Source organism: Paramisgurnus dabryanus, chromosome 24, assembly GCF_030506205.2.
Source record: "Paramisgurnus dabryanus chromosome 24, PD_genome_1.1, whole genome shotgun sequence".
In the NCBI taxonomy this organism is placed as follows: domain Eukaryota; kingdom Metazoa; phylum Chordata; class Actinopteri; order Cypriniformes; family Cobitidae; genus Paramisgurnus; species Paramisgurnus dabryanus.
Window position 1 is genome coordinate 20,951,445 of NC_133360.1, and position 20,863 is coordinate 20,972,307.

Genomic DNA, 20,863 nt, shown 5'->3' on the forward strand with positions numbered 1-20,863 from the left:
CTCCTAACTAGTCAAGAAAGTTGAAATTAATTAAAAAGTCAAGTTGATTAAACTTAAAAATCTTTGTTGCTCTCAATTTTTTACGTTTTATGTTTAAAAAGGTTTCATATAATTATTCAAGAAAATCAAGGATTTGTCACCACATCAGACTTTCACTATACAATTATCAAGATCGAAATAACTCACATTATCTATTAAATGTTTTTATGTTTTAAATAAACAATGCTGCAGTCAAAATTTAATTCACTTTGAATATTGTTTTGTTTTATTCATTTGCTGGCCAATAAATTATACAAAACTTTTGGTAACACTTTACAATAAGGTTGTAGTAATCATTAGTAAATGCATTAACTAACATAAACAAACAATGATCAAAATAGTTTTTTACCATTTATTAATTCTTATTAATGTTGGATAATGTCAATATACTTATTCATGTTAGTTCATGGTGCATTAACTAATGTTAAAAGTTACAATGCTTGATTTTATAAATATATTTGTGAATGCCGAAATGAACAATGATTAATAAATGCTGTAGTATTGTTCATTGTTATGTTAGCAAATGCATTAATTAATTGTTACGAATACTTATTGTTAAGTGTTACAAAATTTTTAATTGATGCTAAAATTGTCACAATATAAATAACCATGGGGGGTGTTAGTCACAATTACTTATGTATTTATTTGTTTATTTGAACAGTAACCATTCTCCTAAAAAGGAGTGGGTCGAAGCAAAGAGTTTAAACGCCCTCCCCCAAAATTAATAAATTATTGACTATACAGATCTATTGTGACACCCCTAATGGGCAAAAAGTCTGCTTAAGTTGTTGACTTTTTACATTAGATGGAATGCAGTACTTCAGTAATGAGGATTGTTAATGTCTGTATTGATTGTTATGTTTTTATTTGACTGATTTGGCGAAACAAAATGTAAAAAATTTGATATTTTATAAGATGTTGACATTATTTTAAAAAATACTTTTGTCATAAAATTTGTGAGGATTAAACCAAAAGGTGTGGTTAAAAAATAGCTGAAGACTATGAAAGCATGCAGATATATCTAAATATAATTCTTAAGTCAACTATTATTAACTATTATTTTATATACAGCTGATGATGTTTTATTTTATATTATTTTATTCTATTTATTAGTGTATTTTTATTTATCTTATCTAAATATAATACAGTAAATATAAAATAAATCTATTAAAGGAAATCATCCTACAAAAGGAACCTATCACATGATTTTCTAAAAAAAAATGTAAAAGAAAAAATTTAATTGCTGTTTTTATTTGTTTAAGGTATAAATTTGATTGATGTGTCCACACTTTTGTTTATTCAGTTCAATACATCATTGTGGATTTGTACACACCTAAAAAAAATATTTAAAAAATTTCTGTGTGAGCTACATAAAAGCACACTAGTAAGATGAACCAAGTTACACACTGCAACTTGTCCATGAACAACTAATTTGATGATCAATTTTTTTATTTTTATTTTTCACTTCAGGAATAAAATTATACAACATTATACAATTAATATATATTGTATTGTTATAACAATGCTGTTATGTCAAACCCCCTGAGCATTTATACTTCACTAGATTTCTTTCACAGTTTTTGACAAGGTCACGTTTCCTAACCTCAGCTTTAGGTATGAAAAACAGCTTTACCACAGTAACAATAAGGTCCCAGTTACCACCACAAAGATTTTTTTACCAACCAGTACTAGATATTTTGCATTTCTGGCCTTGTGTTCCCACAAGCATTTAGCCAAAAAAGTTTTTTGCATTTTTGCATGACAGCACATTTTCACAGATTTCATAAATTTGACTAAGCAAATGAGTGTTCATACATATCCACCATTTTATCACATTACCTATCAAACTGAGAAATTATTCTCAAATGAAAATCAGTGTAGTCGCTAACCAAAAGCTTAATGGATATACAACTACTGTCAACATTCAAGGTAAGATTAAGCATCAAAAATAAGGTGGGTATACTGGTTAGTTTCAGTTGGTAATTATTATGAAAGTCAATGATTTATTATGTTGTGCTTTAAAGCGTATTACTTATGCTGATAGCAGACTGTCGTTTTCATGCATACCTTACAAACCACACTTCATCATAATCATTTTACAGCTGTCTTACACAACAAATGTTATATTTAAATATGAACAGTTGGGTGCAAAAGTCTTGGATTATTTGGAAAATCTAGTTTTCAAGATAACAGTCCACTTATCAAATAAACAACTTTGTGTCATTGATCATGCACATTTCAAGATGCTACAGTATATGGAGTATTCTCACATCATTCTGGATAAACATGGATCATGAGGTTTCGCACAAAGTTGCGTCTTGTTTTCCATCATGATGTCTTTAAAGCATATGGGAGACAAACCAAACTCCACTAAATTTCTCCCAAAATATTTTGTGGTGGGTTATCAGGCCAGTCAATCTTAAGGTGATCCACCAATCTATAAAAGCATGCAGATATGTCCAAATATGATTCTTATATTATCAATGTTTGTGTAGTGTGCTTAAAGAACTCATATTCATGAGAATTTTTACATATATATAGCTGATGATTTCATATTTTATTTTATTTTATGTTATTATGTTTATTAGTTATGTCAAGTAAAATAACCTTTTATTTAACCTCTACTTGTGTCATGAATACAGATATAGCGGCAAGCGACTACAGGAGAATGGATATTAGTTTACTTGACTTTACTATGAATAGTTTAAAGAGTCTCATGCGTTTATATTTCTATTACGATGAAAAAACTGATGCCAGCTGCATACAGTGTATGAATATCATATTGTATGTGCATATGTAGTCGCTTGCCATCATATTATGAGTACCGTCTATTTACAGTATATCAAGTCTTGCTGAGAATTATCTGAAAAGAAACTACAAATTGCACAGAATAAATCTTTCATGCCAATTTTTTGGTGAAATGCACTAAAAATTGTCTTGGGTATCTCTCAAAATTGCATTAAAAAATATTTTAATAACTACATACAACATTGCAATTAAATATCTTTTACAAAATAACAATTAACCCTGGAGAACCCAGGAAAATCCCAAAACCCATTTATTCTATTGAACAAATTTGACCCCGTGGGTTATCCAGGGTTAAATATCTTTTAATAACTTCAGACAACATTGCATTTAAATATATAACTCATTCCTCGGCAGCTTTTATTTTTTAATTCAAAAAAGTTTCACAAAATGCCTTCCAGGAAAAAAAATTCTATAAAATATATAAACATACAATTATATCAAATAATAGAACAAACCCTCTGCTTTCAAACAAATAAATAAACAAAAAAAAATGAAAAAAGTTTCATCCTATCTTCATTTGTTCTCTGTTTATAACCTCTCAATTATGGGTGAGCAAAAAGCTGAAATAATTGCATTTTTGTAAAGGACTTTTGTGAGAGAATGAAGATCAAAACAAACAAAGAGTTTACAATGTTGTAGAATGAATGCTTTCGTTTTTTATAAATTGGATAAGAGCGCCACCTAGTGTATAATAGCAGAATTGTAGATTACTGTAAAAAAACACATCAGGGAAGCTTCACTGCAGGAAATGTTTCTATTAATTGAAGAGATACCTTGTCAATGGCGGAAAAAGAGTTAATAACTTTTATGTATTGCTTCTGCAACTAAGAATATGCTTCCCATCAAAATAAGTTAAATTATAAATCAGTAAGGATATGCTTATCAATAGAGGTTTATAATTGGTTTCTTTTTTTCCTTTTACTGTCTTAGAGCTTTGCGTTTTTTTGCATTTCAATAATTTGTTTCTTCTTAATATTTTACAGACATAATTGTTCAGTGTTTTTACTCTTTCGTTTTTTTTACCACATGAAGATTTGCAACAACACTGTGAAATATTTAAATAACAAATACTGAAATACATTTTTATATTTGCCATTGCAGGTTAGTCAATGGGCTGCCAAACTACTACAACATTCAATTTACAGCTACATCATTATACAAAGTAAGATAAACAGTTTACTGTATGAATCAATAAGTTAAAAATGCAATAATGGACTTTTTAAACTCATTTTGCATTCAAACCCTTCTGACAGCTTTTCTTATGAAACCTTCAGAAACTTTAAACTGTACCCAGCCCACCGCAGACTCTCTCTTAAATGCCCTGAGAGAAAGTGTCTTCAACAAAACCGATGCACGGCCTGTGATAAATCAGAAGACTCCTACTACGATTAATTTGGGGTTTGCTTTGTATGCCATTTTAGACGTGGTAAGCAACTTCATTTATGATACACCTAACATGACATATTAAAGGAATGACACTTAGAAAATATATTTATTACCTGACAGATTTCCCTCATTTTGGTGTCCTAAATATCATTAAAATAATAGGGTATGATAACAAAAGCTTATAGCAAAAAATATTGGTCCCTACTATGTAAAAACATTGAAAAAAACTATGTATGTACTTACATAAGAAAAAAATTATACATTGATACTAATTAATGATTGTGTACAACATGTTGTTACATTGTATTGACATTTAAAGTGTCTGCATTTAGTTACACTTTTGACCCCACCCCTAACTCTAAACCCTGCCCTCAACCTTAAAAGCAAACCCTAAACAACACATATGCACATTTCCTGTCAATCATATTGTCACTTCACTCACAGGAAGTCCTTATATGGAATGCTGGACACTGACAGAGTGGTGCTGATTATGCATATTACAGCGATAGCTCGGCCAAAAGTGAAAATTAACCCATGATTTACTCACCCTCAAGCTGTCGGAGTTACATGTCCATACTTTTTCATACATACATTTTTTTTAAAGTCTTACCTCTTTCAATCTTTATAATGGATGAATGGGATCTGCATTTACGAAAATAACTAGTAATGCCACCATCTTAGACTCCTCTGCATTCATGTGAGAGTATCAGCGTAGTGTACACACTTTTTGTAGTGACGTTTGAAGAATGCGAAGGGCAGAGGAACTCCGCATTTATCATACATAAGTACGAAAAGTGTATACACTTTGCTGATACTTCCTTCTGAATGCAGCGGAAACAAGTAATTTAATTTTTAAAATTTTTATATATGGATATTTCTCTTACAACAACAGTGTTGGGAAAGTTACTTTTAAAAGTAATGCATTACAATATTAAGTTACTACCCAAAAAAGTAACTAATTGCGTTACTTAGTTACTTTTGATAGAAAGTAATACTTACGTTACTTTTGCGTTACTTTTCTCTCTTGGCTGAGGCTTGATCTCTTTCAGGCCCTGCAGGTGTTTTTTATTAATAAAAATTGTGAATTTCTTTGCATTTTAGGATGAAAAAGCTCAAATCTTGGACACATATCTCTGGCTGTGGATTGTAAGAGTTCCAAGCATATACTTTTCAGCTTTTATCATTTATGCATGTCTCTAATGCATCTTTTAAATTTAGCTAATGAATGTATTCGAAACCAAATAAGTGCTAAATAATTGTATTATTATTGCTGATTTTATATCATAAAATCAACTCATCATTAAAGATGAGCTCTGTTTTGTACTGTAGAATTGGCAGGTTGAAGGTTTGAGCTGGGATCCGGTTGAATGTGGAACAGAAAGAATCACGCTGCCGAGAAAAAAACTTTGGCGTCCTGATCTTATCATCAATGAATTGTATGTTTTAAAATGTAATATGAAATGTCTGATTTAATAGTTTGAGCACCTTATGAGCTCGGATTACACTGCCAATGCACCACAATATAATATTCAAGACATGCTACAATACAAAACATATCAACAGTGGCCAGCTATTAAAGGGCACCTATTGTGCACAATCCACTTTTACAAAGTTTCTGCACCACAGCGAGTTGTCTCACACTGTATTCACAAGAATAAAATCTATTCAAAGATGTCAAATGGGGCATTTTGGACATGCTATAACAAATGATCACCTAAAGAATTATTAGGAACACCTGTTCAATTTCTCATTAATGCAATCATCTAATCAACCAATCACATGGCAGTTGCTTCAATGCATTTAGGGGTGTGGTCCTGGCCAAGAAAATCTCCTGAACTCCAAACTGAATGTCAGAATGGGAAAGAAAGGTGATTTAAGCAATTTTGAGAGTGGCATGGTTGTTGGTGCCAGACAGGTCGGTCTGAGTATTTCACAATCTGCTCAGCTACTGGGATTTTCACGCACAACCATTTCTAGGGTCTACAAAGAATGGTGTGAAAAGGGAAAACATCCAGTATGCGGCAGTCCTGTGGGCAAAAATGCCTTGTTGATGCTAGAGGTCAGAGGAGAATGGGCCGACTGATTCAAGCTGATAGAAGAGCAACTTTGACTGAAATAACCACTCGTTACAACCGAGGTATGCAGCAAAGCATTTGTGAAGCCACAACACGCACAACCTTGAGGCGGTTGGGCTACAACAGCAGAAGACCCCACCAGGGACCACTCATTTCCAATACAAACAGGAAAACGAGTCTACAATTTGCACGAGCTCACCAAAATTGGACAGTTCAAGACTGGAAAAATGTTGCCTGGTCTGATGAGTCTCGATTTCTGTTGAGACATTCAGATGGTAGAGTCAGAATTTGGCGTAAACAGAATGAGAACATGGATCAATCATGCCTTGTTAACCCTGTGCAGGCTGCTGGTGTAATGGTGTGGGGGATGTTTTCTTGGCACACTTTATGCCCCTTAGTGCCAATTGGGCATCTTTAATTGCCACTGTCTACCAGAGCATTGTTTCTGACCATGTCCATCACTTTATGACCACCATGTACCCATCCTCTGATGGCTACTTCCAGCAGTATAATGCAGCATGTCACAAAGCTCAAATCATTTCAAATTGGTTTCTTGAACATGACAATGAGTTCACTGTACTAAAATGGCCCCCACAGTCACCAGATCTCAACCCAGTAGAGCATCTTTGGGATGTGGTGGAACAGGAGCTTCGTGCCCTGGATGTGCATCCCACAAATCTCCATCAACTGCAAGATTCTATCCTATCAATATGGGCCAACATTTCTAAAGAATGCTTTCAGTACATTGTTGAATCAATGCCACTTAGAATTAAGGCAGTTCTGAAGGCGAAAGGGGGTCAAACACAGTATTAGTATGGTGTTCCTAATAATCCTTTAGGTGAGTGTATATTACATCTTGTAAAAATGGGCATACTATGTACCCAATAGGTGCCCTTTAAAGGGATAAATCACCCTAAAATTATACATATTTCATTTATTCAGCCTCATTTAATTCCCAACGTCTTTATTAAGAAATGCTAGCAGACTCATGCAGGGGCTGCCAGGCTCCAAAACTGACCAAAAATAAATGCATAACAATAAAAAGCACCAATAACGTTTAAAAAATAAGATCATACAACTTTCCGGGTGGTCTGAATAAGCTTGTAAATAATCAGATGTACACAAAGCAATATACCGTATTACAAAATGTCAACAAAAAAAAGTAAGTTATTAAATGTACAACTGTTGTTGTTGGCTTACTTGTTTTATGTTTTAGCATGGATGAAAACCGAGTACCAGACACCTATTATCTTACTCTAGACAACACTGGCAGAGCAGACGATTCATTTCCTTACCACGTGATCAGCGCTTGTAACCTGGATATCTACAACTTTCCATTTGATGTTCAGAACTGCACATACACATTCAGTTCGTACAAACTCACGAGTGAGTGAACATAATTCAACCTTACTACTGTTTTTCACGTCATCTGTAATTGATTGTGCTTTATGAATTCATCTCTTCTTCCAGGGAGAGACCTCTTGTTAACATCAGAGCCGGTGGAAGATACGTTGGAGAGCTCTTTTCGTAACATAGAGACTAAAGGAGAGTGGGAACTTATTGACATATTGTCCAGCAGACCGAAAAACACCACATATTTTAACTTCGATGGGTTGGACAGCTGGGATGAAATTGCTTACCATGTATGTGTCAAAATCAGTTGTTGATTCCTAACTCTGTTTACAGCAATAACCAGTGCAATGTAAGCATTTACTTTTCAAATATCACTCTTTAAGTAATATAACCAGGGCCTGAAGTTAACTTTTTTGACCATTAGCCACAGTGGCAGGTGGATTTATAAATCCTAAAAAATATTAGTTGGCGATGATTTTTACACAACTTTTTTTAGTTATATTTTCAACATTTTAAGGAATCCAGGTAACTTACATTTTTTATTTGAACTAACAAATTTCTATTTACAGTGTGAAAAGCTCAAATGCAAAAGCTGCTAAACACAACCTCTGTAAAATTAGATAATGATGTTGACCAAATGCTTTTGGCATGTGTTATACATTTATCAAATACTTTTCAACTTCAAATCCGCTTAATCCCAGCCTCAGGCCAGTTTGTTGGCAGAATCTGTTAAATGCTTAATTTTCACCTTTTCAATTCTGACCTTCATCATTTGCATTGTTTTTACAGTAGTTGCAGATTTTCAGTTTACTAGTTCTTGTCCAAAGAAGTGGATTTTTTTAAACTGGAGGATTTTGCCACAAAACTGTTTTGCAGCGTAAGACAGACACATTTATTAAGTAAGGAATAATTGACGACGGGCCATTGAATTATAAGAAAATAATGCACACCCAAGGTGCAATGCACCTTACACCGCGGGTGTGCATTATTTTCAAATAATTCAAAGGACCGGAGTCAATTATTACTCTTATACCACAGTTAGCACAAACATTGCTCTGGTGCCTATTTTTAAGACATTTGACAAGTTAGGTGTGCGGTTATCACAAATTAATGCATACCCATGGAACATTTCTCAGCCAATCAGAATACAGCATTCAACAGACCCGTGGTATAAATACAAATAAAATGGTGCGTACAGCATAGCCCAACGTGCACCTCTCCAGAAATGTAACAACATGTCAATTTTACACTGATCACAAGCCCTGAAATTGGTCTACAAGAACTCCTCCCTCAGGTCAAAATATCTGCGTCACATTTCCGCATTTCTTCTTGCGACGTTAAAGGATAATTCCGGTATTTAACACTTTGTTTGCACACTCCTGACAACTTGATGGCGACAACCACTTTGCCATACAAGTACGCTCGGTGTCTAGCGTATAGACAGTCACAATCGAGCTCAACTTCAAACCTTAAGCTGGTCACTGAGCCATCAAAAATGGAAAAAATTTCTTCTGAGAGAAACCGAGAGAAAACTACAACCACATGTAAACAGACCCTTTTCTGTTTCCCGGCGGCGGAGTGATATATCAGCGAGCAATGAGTCTTCCAAGAGAAGTCAATGGAATTTTACAAATGCCAAATAAAACACGACAGAATTTGTATTTCGCTACACAACTTGTTTTTAATCATCAACAAACACCACAAACCACTCGGTGAGTAGTACAGTTTTGAAAATGAACGTTAAGTGTTGTTTTAATGACATGTTTGTGCCTGGCCATTGAATTCCATTCTGAAGCAGTCAAGAGACGCTTCTAAACGAGTCAAAAAGTCAAGACACGACCCATTGTCAAAATTTCTGTGTCCATCACTGTAGTTCATCCAAAACAAACCAGAAATGAGACTCAAAGTGTTAAATACCGGAATTATCCTTTAAAATAAAAGATGTACTGAGTTGAGAAGTGATATTTAACAACCTCCATCACTGCTAATGTTTCTCCAACAACGTACACAACAATCTGTCACTTCATCGGCATTTGTCTTGATACTGTAACATGCCCGTGGACTATGCCTACTAGCGATCGGCCTGTATAACTGGACATTGGCAGGAACAACGATTAAGTATAAATGAAAACTGACGCGTAACCTAGTAGAGGCTACAGCAGGGATGGGCAACTTCGGTCCTGGAGGGCCGGTGTCCTGCAGAGTTTAGCTCCAACCACAATTAAACACACCTGACGCAGCCAATTAAGGTCTTAGGCATACGAAAAACATTTAGGCAGGTGTGCTGAGGCAAGTTGAAGCTAAACTCTGCAGGACACCGGCCCTCCAGGACTGAAGTTGCCCATCCCTGGGCTACAGTTTAGATCAGACGCAAAGTATAAATCAAGCTTTAGACCCCAACACTATAGTAACACTCAGGGGCGTTGCATAGGCAGTCCTGATGGCCCCCCATGTCGCATCCCCATAATATATTCCAGACTTTACAAGGGCCCTCTCTTCCTTTGGGGCCCTGGTAATCAGTACTGGTTTTACCCCCAGTCTGACGCCCCTGGTAACAGAAAAACACAAAGTATTTCAATAAGACACTGTCCCATCAAAATGTGATTACAAGTGGTCACAGGAGACGCATTTGGGGATGCGTGAGTTGATAAAGATTAATACCAGGTGTAAACAGGGCCTTTGAGTGGTATTTCAGTTGTATTTAAAGATTGTAGTAATGTTCAACTGTTACTCTTTTTCTGGTTGTTAGATTATCCTGAGACGTCGACCGACTCAGTATGTGGTGAATCTGTTGATCCCCAGTTACTGCTTGATTACCGTTGATGTGTTCAGTTTTCTTCTGCCGCCTCAGCATGTGGATCGATCCGCATTTAAAATGACCCTGATCCTGGGATACACCGTCTTTCTCCTCCTGATGAATGATCTGCTTCCTGTTACAGGAAACACCATCCCTATAATAAGTCTGTGGATTTAATATACATTTAAACATACTGTATATTTGACCCTGGACCAAAAAACTAAAGTCTTGTGTACCACAGGTAATTTTGTAGCAAAAGCCAAAAACACATGGGTATGGGTCAATATTATCAAATTTTCTTTTATGCCAAAAATCATTAGTAGATTAAAGGTGCAGTGTATAATTTTTAGAAGGATGTCTTGACAGAAATGCAAAATTGTATACAAAACTATATTATCAGGGGTGTGTAAAGACCTTTCATAATGAACCATTATGTTTTTATTACCTTAGAATGAGACGTTTTTATCTACATACACCGAGGGTCCCCTTACGTGGAAGTTGCCATTTTGTGTCGCCATGTAAGCCCTTAACGGACAAACTTTTTTACTAATTTGTCTCTGACGATGACATGTTTTTCTGGCTGTGACTACCGTAGCTTCTCTATGTGTTTCAAAAGCAAGGAGTGAGCAGTGGACTGAGACGTTGTTTGCAATTCGCAACCTCACCACTAAATGCCGCTAAAATTTACACACTGCACCTTTAAGTAAAGATTGTTAGTAGATGCAGTTGCTAATCACTTCATTAGGACAACATAAAGGGTGTTTTTCATAATATTTAGATTTTTTAGACGCTCAGATTCAGATTTTGAAATAGTTGTATTACAACCAAATATTGTCTATCTTAACAAACCATCAATGCAAAGCTTATTTATATATTGTATAAATCTCAATTTTAAAAAGAAATGAACCTTTATGACTGGTTTTGTGTTCCAGGGTCACATACTGTATTAATATATCACATACAGTAATGGATACAAAAAGCTACTGTTATAGTTACTGTGCCTTATAAAGATATTTTTGAAACTTTACAAAATACTTTATAATTGAACTGTATTTTGGAGCAACAAGTAAGAAAATAAATATTAAAAGTTATTTTGAATCAACATTTGAACATTTTGGGCTGGTATTGTGTAGTGATATAGTGTAGATGTTAGGGCAATAGTGATGATCATACACTACACAAATGCAAGACGTGAGCAAATTTTATTAGAAGAAAACATTGAAAGAAAGACCCAAAAAACTTTATTAAATTAACTATATGAATTTCATTACATTATTGTGTGTCTTTCTCTCTCTATAGATGTGTTCTTCTCTCTGTGTTTGACATTGATGGTTGCTAGTTTGTTGGAATCAATTCTCATCACTAATTTACTGTGCGGCTCAGCTAACTATCCACCTTTACCAAACTGGGTCAAGGTCATTTTCCTGCATTACCTGGCACGACTTGTTGGTTTGAGCAAGAAATCTTCAGACCAAAATTATGTCACTCAAAGTGAGTCTCATATTAATACTCTGTTCAATATTATTTCTCTTATAAACTACCTAAACACAGATCGTCTGTTTTCATTTTTAACAAAATACTTGTAGCCTAGCGTAGCATAGCACAGCTCCACTTTTCACAGCACAAATATTAGGTAAATGAATTAGATTTTAGTCACAATTCTGACAAATTGTGTAGTTACTTTGTTTTGCATTTGCACTGTAGTGCTGTGCAAAAATACTTTTGCATGTGAATTTACATTTTTAGCCCAACTATAGACCACGTTAACACAATTTATATGCAATTTCAGTAAGAACTACTGACATCACTTCCAGTTCACATGAAATGAATGAAATACGACGTCAAGACCAGAAATTCCCGGTAAACATGGAAGAAGAGCTGACAGAACTGAGTGTAATACATGAAAATGTGCTCACCATTCGCCAGCATGTTGATAAGCATCTCTCTAGTGATCAAAAGACAAATGAATGGATTCACCTGGGGGAGGTCATCGATCGCTTTATTTTCATTTTATATGTCATCTTCCTTTCTGTCAGTTTCGGTACCATATTAATCTTTTGGTTGTACTGGTACAGTTTTGGGAAAAAAACTAAATAGCCTATGATTTGCATAAATATATTTAATTACAGTTGAAAAAGTTTATTGAAATGTCATTAGAAATGTCATCTTTTAAACTTTAAGGATTTCACTGTAAGAAATTCCTTGTAACATTTATATTTGTAAGTTTAATTTCAACTTTCCTGACCAGTGAGGATTTGCTATATATTTAAAAAATAAAGTCGAATTGGCTTTAGTTATTTTAACTTTATTTGTAAAGTTGTTAAGTTATTGAGATATTAAGTTTTGTGGTCGAAAAATTAAGTTTTATATAATTATTCAAAAAAATTTGCTTCAATAAAGCAATAAACATGTCATTCGTGTCATCTTATGGCAGCACATGTATGGTGAAAGAGATTTAGCTTACCGGATCGAGGGTCATCACGATATCAGACTTTCACTATACAATTATCATGATCAGAAGAACTCACATTATCTATTGAAATTAGGGCTGTCAAAAGATTAATCACAATTAATCGCATAGAAAATAAAAGTTTGTTTTTGCATAATACAGTATGTGTGTGCACTGTGTGTAATTATATATATATATATATATATATATATATATATATATATATATATATATATATATATATATATATATATATATATGTATGTGTTTTTTATATACACAAAGATAATTACACACAGTGCGTATATTATGCAAAAACTAACTTTTATTTTGTATGCAATTAATCGCAATTAATCTTTTTACAGCCCTAATTGAAATGTTTTTATTTTTAAATAAACAATCCTACAGTCAAATTCATCTTAACTTGTTTATTGTTTATTTCAATTAATTAATTTGCTGGCCAATGAATTATACCAAACTTTTTGTACCACTTTAAGGTTGTATTAGTAATCACTAGTAAATGCATTAACTAACATGAACAAACAATGAACAATATAGTTTTTCAGCATATATTAATTCTTGTTAATGTCAATAGTTATTCATGTTAGTTCATGGTGCAGTAATTAATATTAACAATTATAATGCTTTATTATATATATATAAACATTTTATTATGATAATTAATCATTTTTATATATTGGCATTTAATGGAAATCATTGTAGTTGTTTGCCAACCAGACACCAGAGGGCATCTTTACCTGAATAGACTGTGACTCAGTGAAGGTTTACAACTGACTTTCAGTGAGAGTTAATAAAACATTAGCCACATAATAAAATATTAGCCTCAGTGCAAATCCTTAATTTAATTTGATACGTTAAAGTAACATGAAAGTGTATGCTGATGTGACATCACATATTTTTTACAGTGCTTAGGCACTGTATCTGCCATATCTTCTTGGGTGTATTTCAAGATATTTCAAAGAATACCATGCCCAAGATAATTATTTTACCATGTTTTTGGAGTAAATTTTGTTGCTTATAAGAGACTAAGTTAAAATTTGTCAAAACCCCATACTTATGTTAAAAAAATGAAAACATAATGGCATTGGGGTAATGATGTGGTTGTTTGATTTCATTCAAATGTTCAGGTTTACAAAGGCCATGTTATTTACATGTGTAAGTGATGTACCTTATCTCTCAGTAGTTTGTATGTGTGATTCGTGAAACTTTTGTGGTCGCTGTCCGAGTAGGAAAATATCTGAGGTTTTTATTTACTCCTAAGATTTTTTCACCTGTGGTCAAAATAATGAAAACATGGAGATTTTACTCCTGATGTGTCGTTCATTTATAGGCATGATTACAAAATTACTTTTTATAAATGTAAAATACAATATAATTTCAAAGAAATACACAAAGTACATACTTCATAGTGTGCACAGCACAATAGACAATAGACTGTTTAAACATTACAGACACAGCCTGTAAACAATAGGCTGGATGAAACATTATAGACTTAATATAGAGGGAATGCACGTTCTGCGAAAGTGACTGCAGTTATGCTCACTGAGTGGCAAAAAGTCTGAGCGACAGCATTAGTATAACATGAAAAACGCATCTAAAATGGGAAAAGTAGTTGTGTGCTAACAAATTCGGCAAAAATTTGGAGCGGTCTTTTTCTAGACTGGCAAAAACATTTAAAGGAGAAGTAAATCAGTAGCCATATGTCAGGTATGTAAAATTTTGGGAAAATTTTAGTATTAAATTCAAAGAATTTTTTTTTATTCACTGTACAAAAAAATGTGTGGGGCATACCTGTGGACATCTTTCCATCAACGAATGCAAGGATAGTTTTCTGGGTGGTTGCTTACTGGACTAATTCAATATACATAGCCAAGTCTTTTTCTTTTCTGATCTAGTGTCTTCTAGTTCCCCCTTTAATGAAAGTCTATAGAAATGTGTTTTATTGGTTGCTTTAATCATTTTAATGATGTTTTATTAACGTAGTTCGGGAAGAACACGTCAAATAAACTACTCAAGTGCCTCCAGCTGTCTACAATCAGTAATCAACATATCTACCCAATCAGCATGAAGGCAAGCCCATATTTAATCACAGTCAAACTCACCTAAGGATTCTCTACAGTCTTCAGAATCCCTCCACCACCCCATCTCCTCTCACTCACCAGGTTAATCCCTAAACCTTATGGGGATGCTCTGTGTTCGGGCCCTTTTCCGAGCACAGAGCCCTCTCCCAGGACAGCATGCCAAATAGGTTTACAAATTGAATCTATCCAATTTATTTGTTAGTGTGAACCCGTGAATGATGTAGATAAATAATACTCCTATAAGCCTGGTGATTTGATGGATTAAAGGCATTAAAGTTTCACACTGAAGTTAAAAATTTCGTTTGAAAATTGTCTTGTTCCAAAACATCGGTTTCCAAATCACATTGCCCTGACTGACCCATCGATAATCCTCACGTCATTTGCTGGCTAAGGTATCATTAAAAAAACATAAAGTGGTATGTAAAATTTCCATAACTGATGAAATTCTTGTTTGCATTTTTTTTCTTTTGCACAGTAAATGCTCACTACATGAGAGGAGGGGATAAAAGCATCACCCCCAGTTATGCTTACAAAAATCCGAACAAACGGTTGTAAGTTCTATAAAAAGTGAGTTACAAACATCTATTTAAGATACGTTAAATACATTTTGCTAAGATCTGCTAAGTATGAGTCTAATGGCTTTTGACAGTCTTTCAAGACACCGGGTAAGAAATTCTGAATGTTTAATCTATATCCAGTATATTGCATATTATATGCATTGTACGTATATGCATGCAACCTATATATTTCTTGTACTGCATTTGTGTTTCAGGATAATTATTGAAACTTTAGTTTTATTGTCATGTGTTTTGTTCTTGTTATCATAGCCAAACTGGATAATTCAGGCAAAATTACGGACAGCCGGTCTTAGCTGCATCATCACCAGCTGGTTCATTATGAATTGTAAGATGGTTAAAATCTTCTCGTAACAATCACTTCATCATTCAAAATACTGAGTTTTTAGACAAAGAGCTTGGCCAGTATATACAGTCCATTTACTGTAACTACAGGAATATTATTGTAGTAATTTTTATTCTGAAAGAGCAATATGATTGTTATAGGGTAAGGTTATAGGGTTAAAAAAATGTAACCTTCACTTTTTCCAGTTTTTTAACATTTTGTAAAAGAAACCTAACCCATTAATTGGCAACACCTAAAAAAACTATTTTAAGTTATTAATTTTTTTTCCACTTTTAGTGAAACTTTTAAGTTGAAAAAGCTTCATTTTTAGGTGCATTTTAGGTTTCACCTTAATTTTCTCACTTAAAGTCAAATTTAAGTTGAAGTTGTGAGTTACAAATTGAAGTAATTTAGATCTAACTTTCACCTGATACAGTGTAGTAATTATAAAGGTATAGTTTTATTGTGGTGGAAAGTAATAATTTTATTACACAAACTAAAAATGCCATTAATGTCATATAAAAACATAAAAAATGGTCCCAAGCTTTTACTGAGGCAGTACACTTTAAAAATGTCCTAATATGTACCATTAGATACAGATATGTAATATGAAATCTTTAGGTGCAACGCTGTACTTTTTGAAAGGGTACTACCCCAATGACAGCAAGGCCCGTTTTTGACCATTTTGTCTAACAGTGAATCACAACAATAAACTGCATATTTCACGAAAATTTATATATATGCAACCAGGTAAACATATGTCTCAGTAACTTTTAGGGCAATAAAATGTCTTAAATGAAATCTTCACACTTTCAGCTCTGTTAGTTGGACCAGTAGAGACATTAAACTGTTCTCAACCAACAACAAAGTCTCTTCTTCGAGCAATAAAAGAGGAAGTTATGAGTTACAGTGAAGCCAGACCAGTTTTCAGTCTACGAACTCCTACCAATGTCAGTGTAGACCTGACACTATATGGGATTTTAGGAGTGGTAAGCAAAATATATTGGTTTGAAACATGAAAACCTGAATTTAAGTTTTACATTTTTTTAATAGCAAAACTAAACTATTTGTTATGGTTTAAATATATTTTTTTCAGAATGAAAAAACACAGGTGTTAGAAACATATCTATGGGTGAGGCTGGTGAGTATAAAATAAACTCAACATAATGTCATAGTAATTCGTACGTATTTTATGAGGTGGCTAATTTGTATGACCAAAGTTGTATCTGTTTTTGTACAACCTTATTCAAAGTATTTTTTTATTTAGTTTTTTTTTCCAATAATCCTATCACTGTAAAAATTCCTTGTTGCGCTTAAATTTTAAAGTCTAATTAACTTGAATTTACAAATAATTTCAACTTTCTTGACTATAAGGAGTTGCTCTAAATCAAATGCGTCAATTACAAGGCCTGTGGGCCAGATCAGGCCCACAGGGCAAGTTTTTCATTGATCTTATCCTGCTTCAATTCGGAAGGCAAAGCATTGCATACAAGTCCCACTAAGCACTGCTGACGCCATGCACACAAAACGTGATCTCCGCATCTTGCACAAGACAGTTGTGGACCAGTGCACTGTCAGGATTCCAGCATTAGTGACGGTACAAACAGCATCACCGTTCCTTAATATCAAAAACGTGTTAGCTCATAGGTGCCAGTCAGACAGAAATATGTAAAAAAGGCTGGGCTACACATAAGTACGTGGGAGAACGATCAAGTAGGATTAGGTCTAAAAACATCCGTACATTTTTACCAAAAGAGAAAAGACTGATGAACCAGTAAAGTTGAGATATTAACAATGGCAAAATTTTGGCATTAAGCCGTTTTAGAGAGAAAATGATAATTATTACAGTAGCTAATGCCGAACAAAGCATAGCATTTTCTTTCCTTAGCTAATTGACTGTACTCATTTATTTATTTGCAAAGAAAAGTTTGATTCTAAAAAAGTAAAAATGGTTTATTATTGTGTTCATGTTCATTTTATAAGTAGGTAAATTCCAGACTGATCTCACGGAAAGTCGTGTTATAGTCACATAAAATTTGATCAATTTATTTGTATCCATGGCACTCTTGTCCGTGGCAATACTTTCTTTTTCGTTTCATTTTATGTATTGTATTCTCGTAGTTTTTTCCTATTTTCTTACCATTGTCGCTTGGGGTTGGGGTTACATTTTAAGACATCCTAACCCAAACCCCAACTCTAACCCAAACTCCAGTTTTAAAAGCGAAAGAAAACATGTAGAAACCAAAACATAAAAGTACATCCCAAACCCTAGATCTAACCCCAAGCAACAATGATTTAAAAATAGGGAATAAAGGAGAAACAATACATTAAATGACATGAAAAAAAAAGTCGTGCCACAGACACAAGAAACTATTTATAGAAATTCATGTAAGTGTCACGAAAAATACATTAGTGCTCAAGGAAAGTGAAAAAGCTGAATTTCGTGCCATGGACACAAATAAATTGATAAATTTTTGCGTAAATATAACTGGGTTCACACCAGATGAGAGTTCAACGATTTGCGCGAATAGATTACATACACAGTCAATGCAAAGACGTGATCAGACGCATCCTCGCGTGGGGTGTTGCGAATGACATTCCGCAAAAACACTGCTATTATATTCAACTAAAATATTCAACTAGAGTGTAAAATTCACGTGACATGAAGGTAAATCCCGCAAGTAATCTAGAGCGAGTAACGCAATGCCCTGTGTTTGGTGTTTACGTAGAACACGACTTTCCATGAGATTATGTTTGTAATTCATTTCTTCACTTATGAGCCAAGTTGTATTTTAAATAATTGTAATAAATTGTGATAAAGTTTGGCCCTCATAAGGGGACATTTGTTCCAATCCGGCCCTTAGCCTAAATGGTTTTGACACCCCTGGTCAAGTAACAGTAAAATAACTTAAGCTAATTCAACTTTATTTTATAATTTATAGAAACTTCTCACTAGTCAAGAAAGTTAAAATTAATTATAAATTCAAGTTGATTGAACTTAAAAATTTTAGTGCAACAAAGAATTGTTTACAGTCTATGTTTTGGTACAATTAATTTTGCACAAATTAGCCAACTCGTAAAATACGTATGAACTGCCATAAAATCAGATTGAATCACACAATGTTTCCATATACAAATGTTGATATAGCAACATTTAGTTTTACTTAATTTAAATTGTTAAACAAAATTATGTCCCATTTAGACTATTTATATAGGTATAAAAGATATACCTTTTTTTAGGCTTGGCAGATTGAAGGTTTGAGCTGGGATCCTGATGAATGTGGAGCAAAAAAAATCTCAGTGCCACGAGAGACGATATGGTTTCCAGACATTGTCATCAATGAATTGTAAGTTACAAAGCATAAAAAATTTAATACAAATATGACAGGTTAAATGTAAGTATTTATGCTATAAGTTAGCAATTTATAGATGACTGGCTTTTGAATTATTTGAAAATAATTGCGCTGAGCAGTTACACCGTGGGAGTGCATTATTTTCAAATAATTCAAAGGACCGGAGTCAATTATTCATCTTATACCACGGTTACCACATTGGTCTGATTATTTTAAGACATTTGACAGGTTAGGTGTACGTTTATTGAAAAATAATGCATACCCGTGATACATTTCTCAACCAATAAAGCATTCAACAGCCCCAAGATATAATCTTACATATTTTATAACCTGCTGTATCTCACAGATTATAATTTTAAGTGAATTTTCTTCATTTGTTTCTTAAAATTGTGGATAAGTATTTTTGGTGATGATCGATAATGTGTCAAAGAATCCCATTAAGTATGCAAGACCTTAGTGCTGAAAGCTCGTAATCATACAGTAGGAGAACCATTTTTAGTGCTATAAAGCACCTACGAAGAACCATCCGGGAGTGATATGGCACCACTATAGCACCAGATATGGTTCTATATAGCACAATATGGTGCTACACAGGTACTACATATGGCACTTAAAATGGTTCCTCTATGATTACAAGCCAGTGAACCACTTTTAGTGCTATTTAGAACCATTTGTTTGTAAAGTGAACCAGTTTAATAATAAAATTGGGAAATTGCATTCGGCAAAGGTTTGTTAAGCACCCACGTGACCTATTGTTGGCTTACTTTATAGCATGGATGAAAACAGGGCACCAGATACATACTTCGTGTATATTTATTCCAATGGTACAGTGAAAGATGGCAAGCCATTTCATGTGATCAGCTCCTGTCGGCTGGACATCTATACCTTTCCTTTCGATATTCAAAACTGCTCGTACACCTTCAACTCTTACAAGCACGACAGTAAGTGACGTTATACTCAATGAATTGTGCTGCTGGGGTATATGCATGCAATTGTATTATACTCTATATTGTACTGTTTCTCTGTAGTTCAGGATGTTCGGCTGTCCTATTTTAAACCTGTGAAGGAAATATTCATGGAGTCGGTTTCAGTCATGGCAACTAAAGGAGAGTGGGAACTAATAAACTTGCTTGGAGAACAACCTAAACAAGTGTATGAAGATGGAGGATGGGATGAACTCATTATTCATGTTTGTGACATTTATACATTGTTTAAATCGGGGCTGTTAATTGTAATATGATATTTCTATCAACCAATTACACTGTTTAGGTTTAAGGTTATTGATAGATTTGGATTTAGGTCTGGGTAAGAGACTTGTCATTGAAGGGGGTGTGACAATTTGTCCGCCACAAGTGTCAGGAAATAAAACAAAATAATATAATAATGGTCAATATATTGACTTCTATACTTACAATAATTTAAACATTTTAAAATGTCTTTATTCAAGGGCATGAACAGTAATATACATTATGTGAATAATTGTGCATCCATCCATTCTCTAAAACCAACTTATTAGATGTTTCTGTTGATTATTTTACAAAACTTTATGTTTTATAAACCGATATTTAATTTTAAAGCTTAATTTTCTCATTCTTTGTTTT

General features: G+C 33.8%; 1 protein-coding gene and 1 long non-coding RNA gene across 2 annotated transcripts in view; both read left to right on the top strand.

Annotated features, from left to right (window-relative positions):
- Positions 1-20,863, top strand: part of LOC141281569 (uncharacterized) — a 514,674-nt gene that overhangs the window by 372,084 nt on the left and 121,727 nt on the right. The window lies entirely within an intron of this gene.
- Positions 1,905-12,594, top strand: LOC135741076 (5-hydroxytryptamine receptor 3E-like). The gene is made up of 8 exons (XM_065259718.1): positions 1,905-1,968; positions 4,122-4,273; positions 5,563-5,669; positions 7,525-7,694; positions 7,779-7,951; positions 10,411-10,621; positions 11,758-11,949; positions 12,248-12,594. Exons 1-8 carry the CDS (start codon positions 1,905-1,907, stop codon positions 12,553-12,555), a joined length of 1,377 nt encoding a protein of 458 aa, XP_065115790.1. The 3' UTR covers positions 12,556-12,594.